The 17,812-nt window shown below is 46.8% G+C and overlaps 1 protein-coding gene across 1 annotated transcript in view; it reads right to left on the reverse strand.

The window, feature by feature from the left end:
• Positions 1–16,422, reverse strand: part of dnah9l (dynein, axonemal, heavy polypeptide 9 like) — a gene marked incomplete at its 5' end in the record, with an annotated part of 234,184 nt that extends 217,762 nt beyond the window's left edge. The window contains 9 exons of the mRNA XM_079507118.1: positions 214–351; positions 957–1,073; positions 3,339–3,506; positions 5,768–6,004; positions 8,163–8,374; positions 8,954–9,053; positions 13,726–13,921; positions 15,485–15,675; positions 16,393–16,422. Of these exons, the coding sequence (XP_079363244.1) occupies positions 214–351; positions 957–1,073; positions 3,339–3,506; positions 5,768–6,004; positions 8,163–8,374; positions 8,954–9,053; positions 13,726–13,921; positions 15,485–15,675; positions 16,393–16,422 (1,389 nt within the window). The remainder of the gene's footprint in view (positions 1–213; positions 352–956; positions 1,074–3,338; positions 3,507–5,767; positions 6,005–8,162; positions 8,375–8,953; positions 9,054–13,725; positions 13,922–15,484; positions 15,676–16,392) is intronic.
• Between the last annotated feature and the right edge of the window lie 1,390 nt (positions 16,423–17,812).

The raw sequence follows: 17,812 nt of genomic DNA on the forward strand, positions 1-17,812 counted from the left end.
CCTCTAGAACATGAACTGACCTGTTCTCTGTGCTGGTCTAGGATCAGCGTACAGGTGCTCATCTCCTGGTTGAACATGAACTGACCTGTTCTCTGTGCTGGTCTAGGATCAGTGTACAGGTGGTCATCTCCTCTAGAACATGAACTGACCTGTTCTCTGTGCTGGTCTAGGATCAGCGTACAGGTGGTCATCTCCTCTAGAACATGAACTGACCTGTTCTCTGTGCTGGTCTAGGATCAGTGTACAGGTGGTCATCTCCTGGTTGAACATGCTCAGCAGAAGCGTGTAGTTTGGGGAGAACATTTGGCTGATCCTGGGTCTGTCCAGAAGGCTGCCGAAGATCTGCAAGAGCTGCAACGACACGCACGCAAAGCACGCACACAACGCACACACACAACGCACGCAACGACACGCACGCAACGACACGCACGCAACGCACACACGCAATACACACACGCAATGCAGCACACACACGCAATGCAGCACACACAGACCGCACGCACGCAAGCAGTCACGCACGCAACTCGGAATCAGAATCGTAATCATCTAAATTGTCACATCACAGTTTTAAGTAAAAAGGTAGACAGAATTAGTTTTTGTGCATAGTTCACATTGTGTTGTTTTTACAAGAAAACAAAATAAAGCAATAAAGAACAACATTAAGATCATTAAGATCATTCCACACACAGCACACTCCTAGGGTCTCTTTTAGCTCATTTACAAACACTTTCTTTCTTCTAAGGCTCTGAGTGGAAAATTCCAGAAAGTGACTTTCACAGCGAACGTTTTTGAACTCATATATTTGTACCTTAAAGGAGGCCTCCAGGCCTTTATCGTTGTGCCTTAAAGGAGGCCTCCAGGCCTGTATCTGTGGACCTTAAAGGGTTAGGGCTCCTTACCTTAAAGGAGGCCTCCAGGCCTTTATTTGTGTACCTTAAAGGGTTAGGGCTCCTTACCTTAAAGGAGGCCTCGAGGCCTTTGGCGTGCTGGAAGGCCAGGTTGAGGACGGTGCCCAGTCTCTGGTCAAAGTCTCTGTTCTGATCCATCAGACGCCTGTAGTCCAACAGGAACCCCTGAACATGAATAATACAATACTGTAGTCAGCCAGGAATCCCTGAACATGAATAATAGTGTAGATTGGGAATGAGTCTGCAGTTCTGACTGCAATGGGAAGTTCATTCCATAGTTTAGATTGGGAGTGAGTCTGTAGTTCTGACTGCAATGGGAAGTTCATTCCATAGTTTAGATTGGGAGTGAGTCTGTAGTTCTGACTGCAATGGGAAGTTCATTCCATAGTTTAGATTGGGAGTGAGTCTGTAGTTCTGACTGCAATGGGAAGTTCATTCCATAGTTTAGATTGGGAGTGAGTCTGCAGTTCTGACTGTAATGGGAAGTTCATTCCATAGTTTAGATTGGGAGTGAGTCTGTAGTTCTGACTGCAATGGGAAGTTCGTTCCATAGTTTAGATTGGGAGTGAGTCTGTAGTTCTGACTGCAATGGGAAGTTCATTCCATAGTTTAGATTGGGAGTGAGTCTGTAGTTCTGACTGCAATGGGAAGTTCATTCCATAGTTTAGATTGGGAGTGAGTCTGTAGTTCTGACTGTAATAGGAAGTTCATTCCATAGTTTAGATTGGGAGTGAGTCTGTAGTTCTGACTGCAATGGGAAGTTCATTCCATAGTTTAGATTGGGAGTGAGTCTGTAGTTCTGACTGCAATGGGAAGTGCATTCCATAGTTTAGATTGGGAGTGAATCTGCAGTTCTGACTGCAATGGGAAGTTCATTCCATAGTTTAGATTGGGAGTGAGTCTGTAGTTCTGACTGCAATGGGAAGTTAATGCCATAGTTTAGATTGGGAGTGAGTCTGTAGTTCTGACTGTAATGGGAAGTTCATTCCATAGTTTAGATTGGGAGTGAGTCTGTAGTTCTGACTGCAATGGGAAGTTCATTCCATAGTTTAGATTGGGAGTGAGTCTGTAGTTCTGACTGCAATGGGAAGTCCATTCCATAGTTTAGATTGGGAGTGAGTCTGTAGTTCTGACTGCAATGGGAAGTTCGTTCCATAGTTTAGATTGGGAGTGAGTCTATAGTTCTGACTGTAATGGGAAGTTCGTTCCATAGTTTAGATTGGGAGTGAGTCTGTAGTTCTGACTGTAATGGGAAGTTCGTTCCATAGTTTAGATTGGGAGTGAGTCTGTAGTTCTGACTGCAATGGGAAGTCCATTCCATAGTTTAGATTGGGAGTGAGTCTGTAGTTCTGACTGCAATGGGAAGTTCGTTCCATAGTTTAGATTGGGAGTGAGTCTGTAGTTCTGACTGCAATGGGAAGTTCGTTCCATAGTTTAGATTGGGAGTGAGTCTGTAGTTCTGACTGTAATGGGAAGTTCATTCCATAGTTTAGATTGGGAGTGAGTCTGTAGTTCTGACTGTAATGGGAAGTTCATTCCATAGTTTAGATTGGGAGTGAGTCTGTAGTTCTGACTGCAATGGGAAGTTCGTTCCATAGTTTAGATTGGGAGTGAGTCTGCAGTTCTGACTGCAATGGGAAGTTCATTCCATAGTTTAGATTGGGAGTGAGTCTGTAGTTCTGACTGTAATGGGAAGTTCATTCCATAGTTTAGATTGGGAGTGAGTCTGTAGTTCTGACTGTAATGGGAAGTTCATTCCATAGTTTAGATTGGGAGTGAGTCTGTAGTTCTGACTGCAATGGGAAGTTCATTCCATAGTTTAGATTGGGAGTGAGTCTGTAGTTCTGACTGTAATGGGAAGTTCATTCCATAGTTTAGATTGGGAGTGAGTCTGTAGTTCTGACTGTAATGGGAAGTTCATTCCATAGTTTAGATTGGGAGTGAGTCTGTAGTTCTGACTGTAATGGGAAGTTCATTCCATAGTTTAGATTGGGAGTGAGTCTGTAGTTCTGACTGCAATGGGAAGTTCATTCCATAGTTTAGATTGGGAGTGAGTCTGCAGTTCTGACTGTAATGGGAAGTTCATTCCATAGTTTAGATTGGGAGTGAGTCTGTAGTTCTGACTGCAATGGGAAGTTCATTCCATAGTTTAGATTGGGAGTGAGTCTGTAGTTCTGACTGCAATGGGAAGTTCATTCCATAGTTTAGATTGGGAGTGAGTCTGTGTGTACTTACATCCATCCTATAGTCCAGAGGGTGGTAGTGTGTACTTACGTCCATCCTATAGTCCAGAGGGTGGTAGTGTGTACTTACATCCATCCTATAGTCCAGATGGTGGTAGTGTGTACTTACATCCATCCTATAGTCCAGAGGGTGGTAGTGTGTACTTACATCCATCCTGTAGTCCAGAGGGTGTTAGTGTGTACTTACGTCCATCCTATAGTCCAGAGGGTCGTACTTGCTCTCCCTCAGAGCTCTCCATCCGTCATGGAACTCATCGTTCATGGTAGACACCATGTCACTGAGGACCTTCCCCTTGGCCCCGCCCAGCTCCATCTTCTCCAGCTTCAGGAAGTCCAGCGCCGACGCAAACAGCTCCTACAGCCAGAACCCATGTTTAAGTCTACTACATCTAAAGGCAAACAGCTCCTACAGCCAGAGCCCATGTTTAAGTCTACTACATCTAAAGGCAAACAGCTCCTACAGCCAGAGCCCATGTTTAAGTCTACTACATCTAAAGGCAAACAGCTCTTAGAGCCAGAGACCATGTTTAAGTGTTCACTTCATCTGAGTGTTGTTTAAGTCTACTACATCTAAAGGCAAACAGCTCCTAGAGCCAGAGCCCATGTTTAAGTCTACTACATCTAAAAGGCAAACAGCTCCTACAGCCAGAGCCCATGTTTAAGTCTACTACATCTAAAGGCAAACAGCTCCTACAGCCAGAGCCCATGTTTAAGTCTACTACATCTAAAGGCAAACAGCTCCTAGAGCCAGAGCCCATGTTTAAGTCTACTACATCTAAAGGCAAACAGCTCCTACAGCCAGAGCCCATGTTTAAGTCTACTACATCTAAAGGCAAACAGCTCTTAGAGCCAGAGCCCATGTTTAAGTCTACTACATCTAAAGGCAAACAGCTCCTAGAGCCAGAGCCCATGTTTAAGTCTACTACATCTAAAGGCAAACAGCTCCTAGAGCCAGAGACCATGTTTAAGTCTACTACATCTAAAGGCAAACAGCTCCTAGAGCCAGAGCCCATGTTTAAGTGTTCTACATCTAAAGGCAAACAGCTCCTAGAGCCAGAGCCCATGTTTAAGTCTACTACATCTAAAGGCAAACAGCTCTTAGAGCCAGAGCCCATGTTTAAGTCTACTACATCTAAAGGCAAACAGCTCCTAGAGCCAGAGACCATGTTTAAGTCTACTACATCTAAAGGCAAACAGCTCCTAGAGCCAGAGCCCATGTTTAAGTGTTCTACATCTAAAGGCAAACAGCTCCTAGAGCCAGAGCCCATGTTTAAGTCTACTACATCTAAAGGCAAACAGCTCTTAGAGCCAGAGCCCATGTTTAAGTCTACTACATCTAAAGGCAAACAGCTCCTAGAGCCAGAGCCCATGTTTAAGTGTTCTACATCTAAAGGCAAACAGCTCCTAGAGCCAGAGCCCATGTTTAAGTCTACTACATCTAAAGGCAAACAGCTCCTAGAGCCAGAGCCCATGTTTAAGTGTTCTACATCTAAAGGCAAACAGCTCCTAGAGCCAGAGCCCATGTTTAAGTCTACTACATCTAAAGGCAAACAGCTCCTAGAGCCAGAGCCCATGTTTAAGTCTACTACATCTAAAGGCAAACAGCTCCTACAGCCAGAGCCCATGTTTAAGTCTACTACATCTAAAGGCAAACAGCTCTTAGAGCCAGAGACCATGTTTAAGTCTACTACATCTAAAGGCAAACAGCTCCTAGAGCCAGAGACCATGTTTAAGTCTACTACATCTAAAGGCAAACAGCTCTTAGAGCCAGAGACCATGTTTAAGTCTACTACATCTAAAGGCAAACAGCTCTTAGAGCCAGAGACCATGTTTAAGTCTACTACATCTAAAGGCAAACAGCTCCTACAGCCAGAGCCCATGTTTAAGTCTACTACATCTAAAGGCAAACAGCTCCTACAGCCAGAGCCCATGTTTAAGTCTACTACATCTAAAGGCAAACAGCTCTTAGAGCCAGAGCCCATGTTTAAGTCTACTACATCTAAAGGCAAACAGCTCCTAGAGCCAGAGACCATGTTTAAGTCTACTACATCTAAAGGCAAACAGCTCCTAGAGCCAGAGCCCATGTTTAAGTCTACTACATCTAAAGGCAAACAGCTCCTAGAGCCAGAGCCCATGTTTAAGTGTTCTACATCTAAAGGCAAACAGCTCCTAGAGCCAGAGACCATGTTTAAGTCTACTACATCTAAAGGCAAACAGCTCCTAGAGCCAGAGACCATGTTTAAGTGTTCTACATAAAATAAAACTCCTTAAAAAAAGGAGCTCAATCATGATTGGCGGAAGGCCCCTCTCTATCCTGATTGGATGAAGACCAAAAACGAATCCCAAGGTTTTTTGACCCCCAGGGGTTAACTGGGGACAGGGAGGAACTCCTTATATGGTCAGCACACTCTAAAGTAGGGAGGATTATCACAACAAAACAAAAAAATAAGTGATTGATAAGTGATTTTTGAATTAAGTGAAATCACTGAATATACCTTTAAGTGTACTTCATCTGAAAGGAGTGTTGTTTAAGTCTGCTACATCTAAAGGCAAACAACTCAGACAGACAGACAGACAGACAGACAGACAGACAGACAGACAGACAGACAGACAGACCTCTATCATCAGCAGTCTCTCCATGATGCGGTCCGAGCGCTGGAACACCAGCCTGGCGGGGAAGTCCCAGCCGGGCCGGTCGACCTGGCCCTGGTCGTAGTAGCTGTGGATCTTCTGCCGATGGAGGTGGAACAGCCGCTTGAAGCTCCTGAGCACCGAGACGCTCACCCGGACCCTCTCCACCCCTTCCTCCAACTCCATCTTAAACAGCTCCTCTGGCAGGAGATACACCACCGCCTGGGACACATACAACATACATGTTGTATCAATATTTCATGTCAAGGACCCTAACAAATATATGTAGGCTATTTGGCCGCCGACCCCCATCTGCAAATATGTTATTCCAGGAACGACTCAGAAGCAAAGATTTGAGTTAAAAACGTTCGCTCTGAAAGAATATATATTCAAAGATTTGCGCAACATTTTCACGATTAAAAAAAAATAGCAGACCTACAAGCTTGTAGCGCGCCACTCGGTGGCACGCTATGAGCTTGTAGATCTGCTATTTTTCAATAACTAAGGTATAACATAATGCTTCAAATACGAAAAGGGGTTCCCGCCCAAAATGGGTTAAACAGCTGGAGATATTGATTGATTGATTGAAAAATGTATTAACAGTTTGCAGAATTACAGTACATTTCAAGCACAAACTCAATACAAAGGCTGTTAACTGTGAGTGGACGACCCAATTAAGCATTACACTTGTGTCCAATAGGGTCCACAATGTTCAATTCATCAAAAACATTTAGAGACGTACAAATAGACACTAAAAAGGGAAAAGAAACATATACAGTGAGGGAAAAAAGGGGTGGGCGGTGGGGGGGATTCACGTTCAGCTCCGTTCATTTGTTTGTTTTCCTTGGAGGAGCTGCGTTGGGTCCCCAAGTCGGCTCCGTGGCCGTACCTTGAGTTGGCTGTGTGGCCGTGACCATCTCTTGTGTTGTCCTTGTGTTGGGTCCCCAAGTCGGCTCAGTGGCCGTACCTTGAGTTGGCTGTGTGGCCGTGACCGTCTCTTGTGTTGTCCTTGCATTGGGTCCCCAAGTCGGCTCAGTGGCCGTACCTTGAGTTGGCTGTGTGGCCGTGACCGTCTCTTGTGTTGTCCTTGCGTTGGGTCCCCAAGTCGGCTCAGTGGCCGTACCTTGAGTTGGCTGTGTGGCCGCGACCGTCTCTTGTGTTGTCCTTGCGTCCGTGTTTGAGGGATTCCGATTTTACAGGGGCCAGTTTCGAATTGCAGCCGTCCGTAGGTGCCCTTTGAGAGCGGTTTTGAAGGAGTCAAGGGATTCGCATGTCTTAATGACTGTTGGTAGGGCGTTCCACATTTTGGTGGCATAGGAGCGAAAATAATTTAGTCCCTTGTTTGTGCCGAATCTGGGTTGTACATGGTTCGTTGCACTCCCTCTGGTGTTGTGGGTGTGGACTTCGTTAACATTAAGGAAGTATCTAGACAGATAGACAGATAGACCACCGCCTGGGCAGATGGTTGTGGAGGTTACCTTGGTTATGAGGAGGTTGTGTAGGTTACCTTGTCTAGGAGGTTCTGGAGGTTACCTTGGTTATGAGGAGGTTGTGGAGGTTACCTTGGTTATGAGGAGGTTGTGGAGGTTACCTTGGTTATGAGGAGGTTGTGGAGGTTACCTTGTCTAGGAGGTTCTGAGGTTACCTTGGTTATGAGGTGGTTGTGGAGGTTACCTTGTCTAGGAGGTTCTGGAGGTTACCTTGGTTATGAGGAGGTTGTGGAGGTTACCTTGGTTATGAGGAGGTTGTGGAGGTTACCTTGTCTAGGAGGTTCTGAGGTTACCTTGGTTATGAGGTGGTTGTGGAGGTTACCTTGTCTAGGAGGTTCTGGAGGTTACCTTGGTTATGAGGAGGTTGTGGAGGTTACCTTGGTTATGAGGAGGTTGTGGAGGTTACCGTGGTTATGAGGAGGTTGTGGAGGTTACCTTGTCTAGGAGGTTCTGGAGGTTACCTTGGTTATGAGGAGGTTGTGGAGGTTACCTTTTCTAGGAGGTTCTGGAGGTTACCTTGGTTATGAGGAGGTTGTGGAGGTGACCTTGTCTAGGAGGTTCTGGAGGTTACCTTGGTTATGAGGAGGTTGTGGAGGTTACCTTGTTTATGAGGAGGTTGTGGAGGTTACCTTGGTTATGAGGAGGTTGTGGAGGTTACCTTGGTTATGAGGAGGTTGTGGAGGTTACCTTGGTTATGAGGAGGTTGTGGAGGTTACCTTGGTTATGAGGAGGTTGTGGAGGTTACCTTGTTTATCAGGAGGTTCTGGAGGTTACCTTGTCTATCAGGAGGTTGTGGAGGTTACCTTGGTTATCAGGAGGTTGTGGAGGTTACCTTGGTTATGAGGAGGTTGTGGAGGTTACCTTGGTTATCAGGAGGTTCTGGAGGTTACCTTGTCTATCAGGAGGTTCTGGAACTCCCTCAGCAGGACCACCATGCGTTGTGGACGGCAGTAGAAGTCCGAGCGGCTCCACACCAGACTCAGGCTGTGGAACAGAGCCGGGAGCAGAACCTCCGTCTGAGAGAAGCTCCTCTCCTCCAAGCTGCTGATCAGCCTCCGGAGAGGACGGAGGTGCAGCTCGATGTCCTCCGCCTCCACCACCGCTGGAGGAAAAACGCATTTGGACCTGAGATCAGATTCTAAACATGTCTTCTACATCCTGACAGTTTGCTGAAAAACTTTCTATGTCAGTGGTTCTTCGATTTTTCAAAAATAGCAGACCTACAAGCTCGTAGCGCGCCACTCGGTGGCGCGCTACGAGCTTGTAGATCTGCTTTTTTTCAATAGCTAAAGCATAACATAATGCGAACACCAAAAGGGGTTCCCGCCCAGAATGGGTTAATACACACAGTACGTCAATACAAGCACTGTAGTACACACAGTACGTCAATACAAGTACTATTCAGTTCTATAATACAGCTGGAGTAGTACACAGTACGACACACGGATATCTGACCTTGGTTGACCTTTTAGACACACATATCTGACCTTGGTTGAACTTGAGACACAGATATCTGACCTCGGTTGACCTTTTAGACACACATATCTGACCTTGGTTGACCTTGAGACACAGATATCTGACCTTGGTTGAACTTGAGACACACGGATATCTGACCTTGGTTGACCTTGAGACACACAGATATCTGACCTTGGTTGACCTTTTAGACACACAGATATCTGACCTTGGTTGACCTTGAGACAGATGTCGTTGAAGGAAGGATAGTAGCTGCTCTGGACGGTCCTCAGGATCTCCATGATGTTCTCCACCTTGGAGCTCTGGATCTGTAGAACAGAGATATCATTAGTTCCACCTTGGAGCTCTGGATCTGTAGAATATAGACATCATTAGTTCCAGGATGTTCTCCATCTGTAGAACATACAGTAGACATCATTAGTTCCAGGATGTTCTCCATCTGTAGAACATAGACATCATTAGTTCCAGGATGTTCTCCATCTGTAGAACAGAGACATCATTAGTTCCAGGATGTTCTCCATCTGTAGAACAGAGACATCATTAGTTCCAGGATGTTCTCCATCTGTAGAACAGAGACATCATTAGTTCCAGGATGTTCTCCATCTGTAGAACAGAGACATCATTAGTTCCAGGATGTTCTCCATCTGTAGAACATAGACATCATTAGTTCCAGGATGTTCTCCATCTGTAGAACAGAGACATCATTAGTTCCAGGATGTTCTCCATCTGTAGAACAGAGACATCATTAGTTCCAGGATGTTCTCCATCTGTAGAACAGAGACAGCATTAGTTCCAGGATGTTCTCCATCTGTAGAACAGAGACATCATTAGTTCCAGGATGTTCTCCATCTGTAGAACATAGACATCATTAGTTCCAGGATGTTCTCCATCTGTAGAACATAGACATCATTAGTTCCAGGATGTTCTCCATCTGTAGAACAGAGGCATCATTAGTTCCAGGATGTTCTCCATCTGTAGAACATAGACATCATTAGTTCCAGGATGTTCTCCATCTGTAGAACAGAGGCATCATTAGTTCCAGGATGTTCTCCATCTGTAGAACAGAGGCATCATTAGTTCCAGGATGTTCTCCATCTGTAGAACATAGACATCATTAGTTCCAGGATGTTCTCCATCTGTAGAACAGAGACATCATTAGTTCCACCTTGGAGCTCTGGATCTGTAGAACACAGACATCATTAGTTCCAGGATGTTCTCCATCTGTAGAACAGAGACATCATTAGTTCCAGGAGGTTCTGGATCTGTAGAACAGAGGCATCATTAGTTCCAGGATGTTCTCCATCTGTAGAACAGAGACATCATTAGTTCCAGGATGTTCTCCATCTGTAGAACATAGACATCATTAGTTCCAGGATGTTCTCCATCTGTAGAACATAGACATCATTAGTTCCAGGATGTTCTCCATCTGTAGAACAGAGACATCATTAGTTCCAGGATGTTCTCCATCTGTAGAACATAGACATCATTAGTTCCAGGATGTTCTCCATCTGTAGAACAGAGGCATCATTAGTTCCAGGATGTGGAGCTCTGGATCTGTAGAAAAGAGACATCATTAGTTCCAGGATGTTCTCCATCTGTAGAACAGAGACATCATTAGTTCCAGGATGTGGAGCTCTGGATCTGTAGAACAGAGACATCATTAGTTCCAGGATGTTCTCCATCTGTAGAACAGAGACATCATTAGTTCCAGGATGTGGAGCTCTGGATCTGTAGAAAAGAGACATCATTAGTTCCAGGATGTGGAGCTCTGGATCTGTAGAACAGAGACATCATTAGTTCCAGGATGTGGAGCTCTGGATCTGTAGAACAGAGACATCATTAGTTCCAGGATGTGGAGCTCTGGATCTGTAGAACAGAGACATCATTAGTTCCAGGATGTTCTCCATCTGTAGAACAGAGACATCATTAGTTCCAGGATGTGGAGCTCTGGATCTGTAGAACAGAGACATCATTAGTTCCAGGATGTTCTCCATCTGTAGAACAGAGACATCATTAGTTCCAGGATGTGGAGCTCTGGATCTGTAGAACAGAGACATCATTAGTTCCAGGATGTGGAGCTCTGGATCTGTAGAACAGAGACATCATTAGTTCCAGGATGTGGAGCTCTGGATCTGTAGAACAGAGACATCATTAGTTCCAGGATGTGGAGCTCTGGATCTGTAGAACAGAGACATCATTAGTTCCAGGATGTTCTCCATCTGTAGAACAGAGACATCATTAGTTCCAGGATGTTCTCCATCTGTAGAACAGAGACATCATTAGTTCCAGGATGTTCTCCATCTGTAGAACAGAGACATCATTAGTTCCAGGATGTTCTCCATCTGTAGAACAGAGACATCATTAGTTCCAGGATGTTCTCCATCTGTAGAACAGAGACATCATTAGTTCCAGGAGGTTCTGGATCTGTAGAACAGAGACATCATTAGTTCCAGGATGTTCTCCATCTGTAGAACATAGACATCATTAGTTCCAGGATGTTCTCCATCTGTAGAACAGAGACATCATTAGTTCCAGGATGTGGAGCTCTGGATCTGTAGAAAAGAGACATCATTAGTTCCAGGATGTTCTCCATCTGTAGAACAGAGACATCATTAGTTCCAGGATGTGGAGCTCTGGATCTGTAGAACAGAGACATCATTAGTTCCAGGATGTGGAGCTCTGGATCTGTAGAACAGAGACATCATTAGTTCCAGGATGTGGAGCTCTGGATCTGTAGAACAGAGACATCATTAGTTCCAGGATGTGGAGCTCTGGATCTGTAGAACAGAGACATCATTAGTTCCAGGATGTTCTCCATCTGTAGAACAGAGACATCATTAGTTCCAGGATGTGGAGCTCTGGATCTGTAGAACAGAGACATCATTAGTTCCAGGATGTGGAGCTCTGGATCTGTAGAACAGAGACATCATTAGTTCCAGGATGTGGAGCTCTGGATCTGTAGAACAGAGACATCATTAGTTCCAGGATGTGGAGCTCTGGATCTGTAGAACAGAGACATCATTAGTTCCAGGATGTTCTCCATCTGTAGAACAGAGACATCATTAGTTCCAGGATGTGGAGCTCTGGATCTGTAGAACAGAGACATCATTAGTTCCAGGATGTGGAGCTCTGGATCTGTAGAACAGAGACATCATTAGTTCCAGGATGTGGAGCTCTGGATCTGTAGAACAGAGACATCATTAGTTCCAGGATGTTCTCCATCTGTAGAACAGAGACATCATTAGTTCCAGGATGTGGAGCTCTGGATCTGTAGAACAGAGACATCATTAGTTCCAGGATGTGGAGCTCTGGATCTGTAGAACAGAGACATCATTAGTTCCAGGATGTTCTCCATCTGTAGAACATAGACATCATTAGTTCCAGGATGTTCTGGATCTGTAGAACAGAGACATCATTAGTTCCAGGATGTTCTGGATCTGTAGAACAGAGACATCATTAGTTCCAGGATGTTCTCCATCTGTAGAACAGAGACATCATTAGTTCCAGGATGTTCTCCATCTGTAGAACATAGACATCATTAGTTCCAGGATGTTCTCCATCTGTAGAACAGAGACATCATTAGTTCCAGGATGTTCTGGATCTGTAGAACATAGACATCATTAGTTCCAGGATGTTCTCCATCTGTAGAACAGAGACATCATTAGTTCCAGGATGTTCTCCATCTGTAGAACATAGACATCATTAGTTCCAGGATGTTCTCCATCTGTAGAACAGAGACATCATTAGTTCCAGGATGTTCTCCATCTGTAGAACATAGACATCATTAGTTCCAGGATGTTCTCCATCTGTAGAACAGAGACATCATTAGTTCCAGGATGTTCTCCATCTGTAGAACAGAGACATCATTAGTTCCAGGATGTTCTCCATCTGTAGAACATAGACATCATTAGTTCCAGGATGTGGAGCTCTGGATCTGTAGAACAGAGACATCATTAGTTCCAGGATGTGGAGCTCTGGATCTGTAGAACAGAGACATCATTAGTTCCAGGATGTGATCCACCTGTAGGAACATATACATCATTAGTTCCAGGATGTGCTCCACCTGAAGGAACAGACATCAGTAGTTCCAGGATGTGATCCACCTGAAGGAACAGGTTCATTTGTGCCAGAGCTTGGCGGAGCTCATCTCCCGAACCTCCCTCCTGCGTTCTGGTATGTCCCGGTAGGAGGGCTCCAGTACCTCTAGAGGGTGCTCCGCCACCCCAGATGCACATTACAATATACAATACGTCTCTATTATTATTTTAGTTTCATTTTCAAGTCAACTAGGCTTCTTCCTGGTCAGGGAGAGTAGTAGCCTGGTTCCTGGAACTGACTGGTGAACATTGCCATCTTTGTGAAATCGCGCAAAGACACCCGGCTTTACATCATGGCTCAGAATCTCTGAATATCCGATTGCTTTTGTGGACTAGTAGGAGGAGGACAACAACTACAACACACAGGTTATTTAACCAATTAACTGCTCCTGACGGAAGGTTCCGCCAGTTGGAATCGAACCGGCAACTGCTTCTGGCGTAACACTCTTTATGTTTTAGCTTTATTATTAATATCAAACTGGATTGCTGATTTATTTTTATTTTTTTGCTTGGCCTTTCCTTCTTTAGCGATCCTAGACCGGATTGTGCAACCGCGCTGCCGTTCACCTCACATTAAACAGGCTGACTAAAAAGCTGAATAACTCCAAATCTACGGAGCTCTCCATGGTTTGGATAAAACATGTGATGTTCGGAGGTCTTTGCTGATTATCCGGTGGTCTAGATGGGAACATTGGCGCTTTCTAGAGCTTTCTAGGGCTTCATTTTAGCTCGCTAGCATTGACGCTATTTATTTAGCATCTAAGATGGCCGCCCAAACAGGATGCGAGTCCAGTGGCAGTCTGCGGTTGGCTCTGCGTCTACCAGGAGGCAGCAGGTAGGCAGCATGGGTTAACATTGCGTACGGTTCTGATGATGGGCCTACCTGGGCCTGGATTCCCTGGAGGTTCTCCTTCTGGGCGGCCCAGAACTGCAGCTCCACGCCGGGCCCCGGGTGGTCCCCCTTCTCCAGAGCCAGGCCGGAGTCCTTCTTCAGCACGCTCCAGATCTGACCCGACCACTGGACCACCAGAGTCTCTATGGAGTAGAGGAGACCGCTGTCCACCGGCCAGCCGCTGGAGCTGCAATATTACAATATTATCAATATAAACCGCTGTCCACCGGCCAGCCGCTGGAGCTGCAATATTACAATATTATCAATATAAACCGCTGTCCACCGGCCAGCCGATGGAGCTGAAATAATACATTGACACTAGCCTGGGCACCATTTAATTTAGGGTATATGATCCTGTCGGGAGCGGATGATATTGTTACGTCATGTTGTAGTATTGTTTTGTAGTCGACAGGCAGGAACAACGGGGCAGGTCTTCCTTTTCCCTCAAAACGATTTTTCTCAATAAAAGCTACAGGCTACGAGAGCTTTTATTGTTATTCTTCCGGTTTGAGGGAAAAGGGAGTCCTGCCCCGTTGTTCCTGCCTGTCGACTACAAAACAATACTACAACATGACGTAACGATAACACAACAACAAACAAAGTGCCATCACGTACGTCTTTTGTTGCTATTCAAGTACAGTTTGCACAGTGCAAACTGTACTTAACCATGCGACGCATTGCGAGCTTGTAGATCGGCTATTTCCAGCGCTCCTTTGTAGAGGCGGGGGTGATGCTGACGTTCAGTCACAGTGTTCACTTCAGTCTCATAATCACAGTCACGGTGAAAATAAGCATAATATAGGATTGGACACACCACGGGTGTAACGGGTCTTTCGGAACGGGTAGGTTTATTTCGGATCGGATCCTGTTTTTAACGGGTCCGTTTCGGACCGGATCCAAAACTTTCGGGTCCGGGTCCGGGCCGGGTGCGGCCAATTAGAATGTTTTCGGATCCGGATCGGTTCTGTTCTGATATCACCGGGTCCGTTTCGAACTGGGTCCAATTTTATGGACCCGTGCTGCCCTCTACACTGAACCCCACACTGCCTCCAGTGAGTCGGTCGGTGTGAGCTCGCCACCGTCGGTGTGTGAATGTGGGAAGTGAGGACGCTGGCGTCGACTGTTCGCCGCTTCACCTCTCAATGTGTGAATGAATGAACCATTGTAAAACGCTACAAAATTGACATTCATTATTTCTGTTGTAACACTGGCCTCAGCACTGTCATCAGGTCGAGCTCTCTCCACACAGAGGGGGAGGGGCAGTAAGGGGCAGTAGAGGCAGTAAGGGGCAGTAGGGGCAGTAAGGGACAGTAAGGGGCAGTAAGGGGTTACTAACCTCAGTATTATGTCATCGGGTTGAGCTCTCTCCACACAGAGGGGGAGGGGCAGTAACAGGGGGGCAGTAAGGGGGCATCAGGGGGGCAGTAGGGGCAGTAAGGGGGGTACTAACCTCAGTATTATGTTGTCGGGTCGAGCTCTCTCCACACAGAGGGGGAGGGGCAGTTTGCAGGGGGGCAGTAGGGGCAGTAAGGGGCAGTAAGGGGGGTACTGACCTCAGTATTATGTCGTCGGGTCGAGCTCTCTCCACACACAGGGGGAGGGGCAGTTTGCAGGGGGGCAGTAGGGGCAGTAAGGGGCAGTAAGGGGGGTACTGACCTCAGTATTATGTCGTCGGGTCGAGCTCTCTCCACACACAGGGGGAGGGGCAGTTTGCAGGGGGGCAGTAAGGGGCAGTAAGGGGGGTACTGACCTCAGTATTATGTCGTCGGGTCGAGCTCTCTCCACACACAGGGGGAGGGGCAGCAGCGTACGGCCCTCAGCGCGGCCCCTCAGCGTCACCACCCTGCTCCTCAGCTTCTCCAGGTGTCTGTGGATGTCCTGAGACACTGCCCTGGGGTACTCCTCGTGGCTCAGACCGCAATGCAGCACGCACACCAACACCTGCACGCACGCACGCACGCACGCACGCACACATTTTTAACCATTTAAATATGTCCACACAAAGGCGATGCATACAAGGACACAAAAGGTGCATTAGAGTTACATTTACAAAGTCATGGCATGTGTTTTCATGGTACAACAGGCAGTATAATAAGTATAATAGGGGCGGTGGTGGCTCAGCGGTAGAGTGACCGGATGGGAACCGCAAGTGTCGAAGTGTCCTTGAGCAAGACACTGAACCCCTAATTGCTCCTGATGTGCAGGTTGGTGCCTTGCATGGTTTCCGCTGCCATCGGTGTGTGAATGGGTGAATGTAATACCTTGGATGAAGGTGCTATAAGGTGCTATATAAATGCACCATTTACCATGCATGTCACTCAGTCAGTACTCTATCTATTCTTGGGTATAAGTAACAGCGTCTCCGCCATATATGACGGCTGCCAATTATAGCAGAGACACCACAATACTTTTCCAGCCTTTTTGCCTCCTTTTTGGGCAACCCAAGTTGTCAAACTGTTTTTTTCAGGTACACCTGAGGGGAGAAATATTTCCAGGTACCCCCTCATCCTCGCAAAAAACACTGATATGCATATACAGTATTTGCCATTGGAATAATTTGTATTAAAACCTTTCAATCAAAGTAATTTCATAGTCAAACAGAAACCCCCCGCCCCCCAGTGCGCGCGCACACACGCACACAGTATGTTGCCGGTATACCTCAGAGATGAGGACGGGCAGGTGCTCCATGGGGCAGGCGGACATCTCTCCCAGCCGGAGCTGCGGTCTGAAGGCCGTGGCGCTGACCCTCTTCACGCCCCTCTTCAGCACGCACAGCAGCTTGGTCCTCCAGGGCGGCGACATCTCCTCACACACCACAGGGACAATGCTTTCAGCCGCCGCGTCGAAAGCACTAGAAATAAGCCTCAACTTATTTCAACAGAGCCCACAGTTAGACGAGGCGGTTTTCAAGCATAGAGTAATAAAAAGGATAGAGACCGAACTGGAGCGTTAGCCCCCCCCCCCCCCCCCCCCCCCCACTATTCATTTCGATGGAAGTTGCTCAGTGGCGATTTGAAGCACCCGGAAGACTGCCGGAAGTACAATTATAACTCAATGGCTCGAGCGAGCGGAAGTATAGCCTAGCCTAGCCTAGCCTAGCCCCAGACCTCAAATTTAAGGTCCGGGCTGACGCACGTGACGTCATGAACGTCCGTCCACCTCCATGAAAGTGCTGCAGTTCCACATTTCGCCAGTAGGTAGTGGCAGCTTCAACGTTGGATAGCCTTACCGGGGGCTTGTTTTCACCCCTCAACGCCTTCTGACAGACATACTATAGGGCATACACGGGGAAACGGGAGGCCCGGGGGCCACATGCGGCCCCCACCATCACCTTCTGACAGACATACTATAGGGCATACACGGGGAAACGGGAGGCCCGGGGGCCACATGCGGCCCCCACCATCACCTTCTGACAGACATACTATAGGGCATACACGGGGAAACGGGAGGCCCGGGGGCCACATGCGGCCCCCACCATCACCTTCTGACAGACATACTATAGGGCATACACGGGGAAACGGGAGGCCCGGGGGCCACATGCGGCCCCCACCATCACCTTCTGACAGACATACTATAGGGCATACACGGGGAAACGGGAGGCCCGGGGGCCACATGCGGCCCCCACCATCACCTAATGCGGCCCTCAGGTTAACATCCGAACATTGATATATTATTGATTTCAGCTAAATCACTGGTATTAAAATGTATTTTTTTATGTCCAATGTATTTGTATTTAGTTCATAACTAAATGCATTTGAAATTAAATTAACAAAAAGGTTACTTTTCAGGATTCCAATTCCAATATAGCAAAAATAGCTGATCTACAAGCTCGAAACGCATCGCACTGCGACGCGTTTCCCTCCTGCTACTCATACGGCGAGTTGGCGTTTCCCTCCTGCTACTCATACGGCGAGTTGGCGACGCGTTTCCCTCCTGCTACTCATACGGCGAGTTGGCGACGCGTTTCCCTCCTGCTACTCATACGGCGAGTTGGCGTTTCCCTCCTGCTACTCATACGGCGAGTTGGCGACACGTTTCCCTCCTGCTACTCATACGGCGAGTTGGCGTTTCCCTCCTG

Source organism: Electrona antarctica (genome assembly GCF_951216825.1).
Source record: "Electrona antarctica genome assembly, chromosome: 1".
Taxonomy (NCBI): domain Eukaryota; kingdom Metazoa; phylum Chordata; class Actinopteri; order Myctophiformes; family Myctophidae; genus Electrona; species Electrona antarctica.